The 9868-nt window shown below is 46.1% G+C and overlaps 1 protein-coding gene across 1 annotated transcript in view; it reads left to right on the top strand.

Annotated features, from left to right (window-relative positions):
- Nucleotides 1-811: 811 nt before the first annotated feature.
- SCML4 (Scm polycomb group protein like 4) overlaps nucleotides 812-9868 on the top strand; it is a gene marked incomplete at both ends in the record, with an annotated part of 116771 nt that continues 107714 nt past the window's right edge. Inside the window, 3 exon segments of the mRNA XM_080700383.1 lie at nucleotides 812-825; nucleotides 827-870; nucleotides 873-989. Of these exon segments, the coding sequence (XP_080556509.1) occupies nucleotides 812-825; nucleotides 827-870; nucleotides 873-989 (175 nt within the window).

Below are 9868 nucleotides of genomic sequence, written 5' to 3'. Positions count from 1 at the left end.
AAAAGGAAGAAAAGAGAATCCCTTCACTCCCATAAACTCATTTGCCACTGAGCAGGCTCGTAGGGTGGACAGTAGCCCCTTTCCTGCATGCAGGCCATTCCGCTCTCTGCAGAGTCCCAAATATGTTCAGAAATGTAGAAACACTTATGCGTGTACACACATGAATCTGGGACCAGTGCTGGGGCCCAGCGTTGACGTGTTCACCTGCATTGGCACACTCCTGCAGACGCACAGCCTCTCCTGAATGAGGATGATGTTGTTGGAACATTTCTTTTTTTTTTTTTCCTCCTTTCTTTTTTTTTTTGTATAAAGTCAAACATTCCCTCTCTCAGATCACCACTATCTTATAAGCCTGATGTTGGCCCTCACTGCTGTAGGACTGGGACAAAGAAATGATGTTACAGTCTGGTTTCTATGGCAACAGAGGAGGAGTAATGAAAACTGAAATGTTGGAAACACCCATTCTGACAATTGTGACATAATTCAGGTTATTACAAGGACGTAACTACCAAAGAAGCAGAAGTGTCATTACCTTGCAGCTCGTGTCGACAAAAAGCTACACTGCACATTTCTCTTAGCTGGGCTGCTAAGAGGAAGGAAACACAAACACACACACACACACACACACACACACACACACACACACACACACACGCCTCGTTTTCTGCATGTAAAATGTGTGTGTTCTTTAAAAGCCAGTGGTTGGCTGGTTTTCCGGACATGATGTGGTTGAAGCTGTCATCGTAATGGAAATTCATTGCTGTAGCTATGGTAAATCGAGTGTTCTGCCTGTGCTGAATGTATTAGTCTAATGAGATGTTTGCAGCCGGAGAGCAGGGCTGCTGGAGACTAACTGTGAGCTACTAGCACACGGTGGAAGACAGCTTTTGCAATACTTGGTTTGCATGTGCCGAAAGTCATCTGTCTTCTGAGTCGACACTCCCGGCCTGGTCAACACCCTGATCAGGGCTCCGGTGAACAAGCCGTAGGTAAGGGAGCTGCACCATGGAGGGTGTGCCGTAGACATGGGATGCTTCTTTTTCAGCTGTCGCTGTGACAGGTTACCTATTCTAGTTTTCCTGGGTTGCTATGCCTACCTCTTCGGCAATGCACGAGTATCCTGTACTAAAAATCACCGAGCCGGCAGGCAAACTTCAGTTCCTCCTGTGCAAAATACGTTTGCTTTCTTGACCAGGACTCAGGAAGGAAAAGGTAGCAGAGAACTAAGTAGTTTGTAAATTTTGGATATCTACACATTCACTACTATTTAATCTGCATTTAAATATAGAGACAGTTATTTTTTCCATGGGAACTCAAGTAACTGGTTAGCTTTTTTCCACAATAATCTTGCTTTTCTTTAAAAAAATTATAGTGTGTTTTGGGATAAAAAAAAATACCTACCTATATCTGATGATTAAATTTGGTGTGCTACGAACATGTCATAATGTTTTTTAAACTGAATTTTGTCTTGAACAACCCAGGTGGAACGTTTCACGTGTATTTGTGTTGGTTTTTCCTAATTTACCAGTCATAGATAAGAATTGCATTTATTGCTAGTTGCTGGTTTTAATTTGTTTTAGAGGGGAAAACCGGGCAACTATGCAGCATTAGGAGTTGTTTTCCCAAGTTCATCGACAAAGTGACCCCCTTCCCGGGTGGAGCAGTGAGTGCCCTGAACCAGCTCCCACGCGCTCCTCAGCCGCCCCCTACCCTGTCCCTCCCCTGCCTCTTGCGGTGGGACAGGACCAGTGGGTGAGGTGAGGTGCAGGCTGGACGAAGTCATTTTACCCAGAGCTAATTATAAATGTGCTTGTGTCAAGTTCTTCCCACTGTCTGGGACAGTGAATGGGAGGCGGCTCCTTGCGTTGCTCTCTCGAGTGTATAAGGGTCTTCTAGAGGACCAGACAATCGGCTTTTGGAGAAAGTGGCTTTGTATTTGGTTGCAGACACTGTGGTACTTGAGAAAGAGAACCCAGCAGCTCTTGGTTGTATACAGTGTTTTTATTTCTTTTCCCAGCAGAGAAACAGTTTAAGAAGAGTGAGGAACATAGTTGCTTTTTTTTTCTCTCCAGACTTTTTTTTATGTATAAACATATCTACAAAGGAATCCATAGTATGGTAAAATACCCTATCTTGAGAGCTTACAATATCTGCGTGGAGCATGTTTTGTGTCGCTTGGTAGAGCTGGCTTGAAAACGAGAGGGAGTTTTTGAACAACAGTATCTGGGGGAAGATCACCTAGAGAAACAGTTCTAGGGGACTGTCAAAACTTGATGTTCATGTAGAACCTTATTTTAGGGAAATTGTTTGGTGCCTTAAAAATCTACCTCTTAAATTTTTTGTGACTTAAAAATATGAATGTGTTTTCTTTAGCTCCACAAATTGTGTATGTGGAGGAACTCTGTGATAGTTTCATAAAGTTATCACTCTGCTTGATTAGTGGAATTGTTTTTAAAAAGTACAGATTCTACAAAACTTATCTCTTTTATGTTTAACATGCTTAAATTTCTCCTCTGTGCCACTAACATTACTTCTATCTTGTTGATCGGGGCGGGGGGGTGGGGGGACAGCAAGAAAGCAGTAAGAGCAGTAAGAGAAGCAAGGAGCTCCCTGCCTTCGTGGTGTGTTTTCGGCAAGGAAACCAGCCCAGCAGTTTCACTTTCTGGTTCTGGGTCCTGGGGCTGGGGTGGGGGTTGGAGCTCTCCCTTCTAGCAGCAGGTAGGCTGAGCACAGAGCTGCTGGGAAACTAGCCAAGCCCAAATACTGCAACCCTGCAACCAGAACTTTTATCATGAAAATTCAAAAAAGTAATGGCTCTTTAAATGTTTGGTAAATTTGCTTATGATAAAAATATTCAAGCAACTCCCCCACAGGATAAGGACAGAAAGTTTAAAGTTTTTAAAATTCTAAGTGATAGGGAAAAACATCACAGATGGCCTTAAACCTTTCATAATGTAGTGGTTTTTATTTACTTTTAATCTCAATTCTGGATCGCAATTACTTAACTTCAACATGTTTAAGGAAACCTAACTGAAGTTCCCCGAAAATCATAACAAGGAATGCTCGGAGAGAAACAACTGTTACATCGTAAATCTGGGGAGTTAAATTTTAGAGCATTTTGTAGGTCTGTTTACAATTTTTCGTGACCCCAGGGCACCTCCCGCTCTCCCTCTCCCTCGCTCTCTCGCTCTCTCTCTTGCTCTCTCTCGCTATCACAGACACACACGTATCCCTTGCAACACACACTTTAGAACACTTGGTCAGCAGAGATGGTGGCTGGAACTCAGAACTTGCTCCCAGGGGACCCCTTAGGGCTCTTTGGGACAGATTTTCCTCCCCAACCTGCCTCCCTGGATGGAGGCCTCAGCAGCACAGGTAGCGGGGGTGCACTCTCCCTGCACCATGCATGTCCCTCCCTGGGCTGGGGCTTTAGAATTCCAAGCACCTCTAGTTTCACTTTTTAACAGATCCCTCAGATTTTATTAGGCGGTGGAATGGAAAAGGAGGTGAAGAAAGACCCTCTTCCAGCTTCATCATCAAGTAGCATAAGTTCTAGTCTAACATTTTGGAGGCAGCATTTATGAAGCAGTCCTCGGTGTGAGCACACACGTTTCTTTCCATTGATGGGCTAATTTGACATTTCTAGGAGGGAGCTTTTAAAAAATGCTTCCACGCACCACTTATTTCTTAATTCTGCCATCTCCTAAAAGGCTTGTTTGAGATGCACACGTTTAATGTTTTGGTTGCTTTCTAAAATAGACAGGTAAAGAGTGACCACAGGGATTAGAAACATCCCGAAGAGGAAAAAAAAAATCAAATGGTTTGATACAAATATAATGTAACAGAAGCCACCAGGGTGTCTAGTAAATTACTCTAAATTTTAATTAATGAGTCACGAAAGTCACACCACAAGCTTTAAAAATTACCCCTTTATCAATAAGGTGATAATTAACTTTCTCTGGAATGAGCAATTCTCTGAGCCTCGGGCAGGAGGCAGCCTGGCACGTTCTCTGGAATGCTGCCAATTTTTAACAATTGGTCTTTTGGCAGACTTACTGGATTTTAATTCAGACATCTATTGTGACATTTTCCAGCGTGGTTCAAAGACCATTAAGATCCTCTGGATCATGGTAAGATTTCAGAGAACCAAAGAGAAGCTCTAAATGTTTGGGCATTTGGGTCTGTTACTTTCTTCGTTTCCCCCTTCCCGCCATCCCCCACCCAGCCTCTGCGTTTGCGAGAGCAGAGTGGAAGCCTCTGCTGTAAATCTCACTGTAGTCTCTGGGCGAATCCTGCGCTCATGGGTGCACTGGCGCCTTGGCCGCCAGCCCGTGGGGCTCGGGGTGGTTTTCACTGTTGCTGCCTTCATCTGGGTTTCAGCTCTGGCCAGGGTCTGTCCCCTCATATTTCTGCAAACTCTCACTCGTGGTTTGTCAGATGCCGAGATTTAGACTGAGATTTGAAGAAGAGGCGGGAGGGCCATTTTGGACGAGCCTGGGTGGTTTGGAATTGAGCTTACTCTGATTTACAGAGTGTCTGAAGAGGCGCAGAAGCACTGCATTTCAGAGCAGCCTGCAAAGGTGTCTCTCTCTCTCTCTCTCTCTCTCTCTCTCTCTCTCTCTCTCACACACACACACACACACACACACACACACACACACTCACATGCATGCACGTCTGCACATACACATGCACACTTCCCTGCGCTGCTGGTCTCTGGTGGCAGCGTTGAGGGCTGGCCCATGGCCACAGTGGCTGGAAGCCAGTGGTGATGGCTGCACACCTCCCCTCCTTCCAGAAGTCCCTGGATTCCTCAAACGCAATTATGGTTGGACTCCAGCTTCTCTCAAACAAGACACTTGGCTAGGACAGGGTACAGTGCTGGGGTGGGGGCAGGGACCAGGGTGCCCTGTCTTTGGCCGGCTGGGTGGAGACTGGCGGCAAGTGGCACTTGTGCATCCTGGGAGAAGTCAGCACTCGCAGTCGCGGGGGTGGGGTGGGGGTGGGGGTGGGTGTGTCTTTGCCACCACAGACGAGACATGACACCTCTTGCTTCTTGTGGTAGTTACTCTTTGGGTCACTAGAGCAGGAAGGAATGTGGCGCCCAGTGGCAGTCTTCACTCAGCATTAGGCTGGAAAGTCCTTGCACTGGCCCCAGGTGACATCCCGAAGTCGCAGGAATTTGTCCTCAGTTGCACTCCAGGCCTCCTGGGGTTGCCGTGGTTTGCACAATCATACCGTGTGCGTTTCCTGGAGAATCCAGTGTTGTGAAAGCTCATCAGCTCTTCCTCACTCCCCCAGCACGGGCATACTTACCATGTGGCTGCCGCAGTTACTGGTCAGAACTTGGTTTCCTTGCTGCCAATTTTCAAGAATGATGACACATTCCGGTAGCCAGGCGCCCTCCTTTCTTGGAGATAGGTGAGCAGCAGTCTGGCTTTCTCCAGAGGGCACATAGCACAGACGTGGAGGAGTGAGGTGGCTGTCGTGAGAACACTGACATGCCACGTGGGAAATAGTGTCAATGCTCTGCTTTCAAAAGTGGTGAGGATCTCAGGTTTGGGGCCAAGAGGTGGTAACTTAGAGAGAACCTGTTTCAAAATAAAAAAATAAAAAGGGCTGGGGGTATAGCTCAGAGGTAGAATGTCCCTGGGTTCCATCCCTAGTATCACATACACAAAAGAAATGTGTGGCCTTTTGTGAAGATGGACGCTAACCAGGGGACAGACGCTGAACTAGATGAAGAATTACCCTTGTTGGGCTCAGTCTAGCAGCAGAAAACAGCACTGAACAAAGAGGGCCTGGGATAGAACTTAGAGGAGGAAGCTGCTTCCTTCTCCTTCCCAAAGAGGGCCTGACAATCACTCCCCTCTTCTGTCTGCAGGTACAGTTCAAAAAGAATCAGTAGGAGCTATTGGTGGAGGTTAGCTTGATCTTATGGGTCCTTTCATTTTGGACTGAGGGAAGATTTTCTCTGGCCCACAGGTCATCCCAGGACATCACTGCTCTGATGAGAAAAGCAGGTTGAAGGCAAGGCAAGTGTTTTTCCCCGTGTCCAGAGCCAGCCCCGGCCTCTCAGCGGCCGTGTGCATTCTCCAAGTGGCCATGTCTGAGGTTCTGTCTTGGATACAGCCTCTAAGCCGGGCGGGCTTTGGGGCCTGCATCCTGTTTTGACAGGCAGCCTTTGCCTTGGTGAATGAGGAAAGGAAGGACCGAAGAGAGAATAGGAGGTGAGCGCCAACTCCAGGGCCTTCACGCTCCTGGTTTTGGGACAGGATTTGGAGACTGAGTCACTCAAGCCAGTCCTTTGGGTCCAGTAAAGAGGCTGGCCCCTTCCCCTCACAGTTCTTAGGATCTAGTGCCTGCGTTGTTGGGAAATTATGGTGCTGTTTAGGCTTTATCAAACAACCAGCTATCAACATGTGATTCTTATTGCTAAGAGAACAACTCAAGGCTGTTGCGCGAGGCACTGGGGGTGTCAATAAGTAAAGAACTCCTCTTTGGGATGGAGTTCTGTGAATTTTCAGTTGTGAGAAGACTGTGGTCCCTGGTTTTATTTTAGTAGGTTATATTTATGCTGTGCTCATTGTTGTTTGTGCCAGGGGAGATTGCCTCGAGATTTAGGAGTCAATTCAATAGCCACCTGTGCATTGTCCTGTGTATTGGGATTTCTCCCTTTTAGATGTCAAAATGTGCTTGAGCTCCTATCTTTCCCCTTTCTCTCCTCTCCTCTTCTCTCTTTTCTTTCTCTCTTCTCCTCTCCCTCTCCCTCCTCCTCCTCCTCCTCCTCCTCCTCCTCCTCCTCCTCTTCTTCTTCTTCTTCTTCTTCTTCTTCTTCTTCTTCTTCTTCTCTCTCTCTCTCTCTTTTTCATACTGGGGATTGAACCTAGGGTAGTATGGAATAAACTGTATATATAAAAATATCCTACATCTGAACTATACTCTCAGCCCCCTCCATCCTTTATTTATTCTGAAACAGGGTCTTACTTAGTTGCGCAGGCTGCCCTTGAACCTTCAATCCTCTTGTGTCAGCCTCCCAAGTACTGGGATTATAAAAGTGGGCCATCAAACCCAGCTATTTCGGCATTTTTGAATATATCACTTTTTTTTTTTTTTTTTGGTGGTACTGGGGTTCCTGGAAACCCTTCTACTTCCGGGCTACACTCCCAGACCTATTTTTATACTTTTAAATTTGGAAACAGGGTCTCTTAAGCCAGCGAGGCTGGCTTCGAACCTGCGCGATCCTCCTGTCTCCGCCTCCCAAGCACGGGGATTACAAGCGTGCGCCACCTCGCCCGGCTGCTTTTTTTTTTGGGGGGGGGCGTAATGGGAATTGAACCGAGGAGCATTCTATCTCCAAGTTGCATTCCCAGCCCTATTTTACTTTTTATCTTGAAGCAGGCTCCTGCTAGGTTGCTGAGAGTTTTGTTAACTTGCTGAGGCTGTTCTTGAATCTGCAATCCTCCAGTCCTCCTGTTTCAGCCTCCCAAGTACTGGAATTATAGACGTGTGCCACCATATTGCGTTTACAAACTCATTTGCAAAAAAAAAAAGAGCAAGTTTGAGTGGACAGCCATATATGGCTTTAAAAGCCTTGATGTACACATTGCAAACAAAACATAGGGACTGTGAGGGGAAATAAACTGGTTCTAATGCCTCAAGTCAGCACCCATGGTGTGAAAATAAAGCTTTTTATTTTGAGTGTTTATACCTTAATGAATATTGAATACTTAACATAAATAAAGAGGGCAAATGGTATGGTGGGATTGCGTTGGCACACAGTGTGGACATGGTTAATTGGTCCCACAGTGAGAAGCCGTACAAATGTGTGTTGCCTTAATGAGACCAGGGGAGTATAAATTCTCTCCAGGGTTGTGAAGTGAGAAACCAAGTTTGGGGTGTGATGTGCATAAGAAGGTGTGGGGGCCTGTGCTCTGTGATAGCCAGAGGACTGCTTCTTTCTCTTGCCCTCGGACCTAGTAAAGAATAAAGCAACTAAAAGTGTTCAGACAGCAGAGTAAGGAGAAAGTACATTTGGAAAGGTCTGTTTGATATAAATTGCCCTGGAAGCAGCCCAAATCTCTGTTCAGGTCAAGCACTAAGAAGTTGAGTTCTTACTAATTGGCTTGAGACCAGGGTAGTGGGGAATAAAGTATAGATATTATCAAGTTTAAAAATATACATTTCTGGACATAGGTCAGGTTATTTCTTGTGATAGCATCTGACATCTTTGTACCTGAAAAGAAGAGAAAAAAAAAAAACTCCATAGGGCCAAAGACCTCATAGAGTTTCATTAATGGACTTTGAATGACTTGGCTTCTATGCAAAGTTAAGGAAGCCCGGGCCACCCTGGGCTGAGGCCTCCTGTGTTCTGCTGGTGTGCTCCGTGTGCTGATGGCCAGTGTCTGGGGGCTTATTTATCATCCCTCCTGAGAATCCAGACTTAGGACAGGGTCTGGAGAATCTAGCTGGGGACCCTGGATCCACAGACTCTTTTCCAGCCAGCTCACTTCTCTGTAAAAGTTGGGATGTTAAAATAATAACCAAAATAATGAGCTTGAGGGAAAAGCACCTGGCAACTGAAGAAAGAGTTAAAAGTGGAAAACTGCACTGTGAGCAGGGTCGCTAAGTGAACCCCAGATCCTCCCTACACCAGTGAGGTTGAAGGCCTCCCATTCTCCCAGGGAATGGCTACACTGTGAGTGCGTGTGTGTGTGTGTGTGTGTGTGTGTGTGTGTGTGTGTGTGTGTGAACTGGAGATTAAACCCAGGGGCATTCTACCTCCAAGTCACACCCTCAATGCTTCTTATTTATTTTATTTTGAAACAGGGTCTTGCTAGGTTGCTGAGGGTCTGGCTAAATTGCTAGGCTGGCCTTGAACCTTCAATGCCCCTGTCTTAGCCTCCCAAATGCTGAGCTTACTTCCTTGGGCCTCAGAAGGATTCAGACAGTTCAGGCCTATACCTTTCATGGTTAGATTTGCCAGTCATTAGCAGAGGCATCTTTTCCCAGCACTTCCCTAACTTTCTCCTCTCACAACTTCTTCTTCTTCTGAGGACCCTCTTTTGTCCTCAGAGTTGCACAGAATAAATCTAAACAGAGCTGCATGATTCCAATTTTTTTAAAAAAGCCATTTGATTGGCTACCAGTGTGACCGAGAGCCAGTACTGGGGCATCCCTGAGCTTTAAAGAACCTCTCATAATTCTGGGGATGGTGCCCCTTTTCGGTCCCCACTGCCCAGTGGCTAAAAGGAAACAGGATATTGAGAAGGGCTTAGTACACCCTAAGTGCTATATAAACGGTAATAAATCCACACTTGCGTTGACCGCGCGTCAGGCACACAGGGAGGCTTGGAGACGCACTGAACCCGCTTCTCTTAATTAACTTGTTTTCTGTACTCAGCAAGTCAAGGCAGGAGGGGCTCCATCACACAAGTGGGGAAACTGAGGCTTCCATTAACTAGCTTATAGCGGACCACATGGCCATGTAAAGTCAGTCCGGTCTTTTCTCTGGTGGGAGAAGCGGACGGGGATTTCACCTGGGAGGGCCGAGGAGAAAGGGCTCATTCATGCCTCTGAGCCAGCTGCTCATGCTCTGCCAGGCCCGCGGGTTCCAGAGAGGAAATGATGCCCTGGTGTTTCCAGTTGGACGGGCGTTTTTGGTCCACAGCAAACTCCTTTCAAAGCTTGGGCTCTCAGTCCTGTCTGACTCAACCTCCCTTTTTATTACATATTTTTAACACCCTGTTTACAATCCTGAGGTGAAATTCTCAGATAATATAAGCTGCCCACACCCAAAATTTAAGAAACGTTAATATGATGTCATAATTAAAATATAAAGAAGAATAAAGGCAAAATAATTCATAAC

This window comes from Muscardinus avellanarius (assembly GCF_963383645.1).
Source record: "Muscardinus avellanarius genome assembly, chromosome: 8".
Classification (NCBI taxonomy): domain Eukaryota; kingdom Metazoa; phylum Chordata; class Mammalia; order Rodentia; family Gliridae; genus Muscardinus; species Muscardinus avellanarius.
This window is presented reverse-complemented; position numbering and strand designations above follow the sequence as displayed.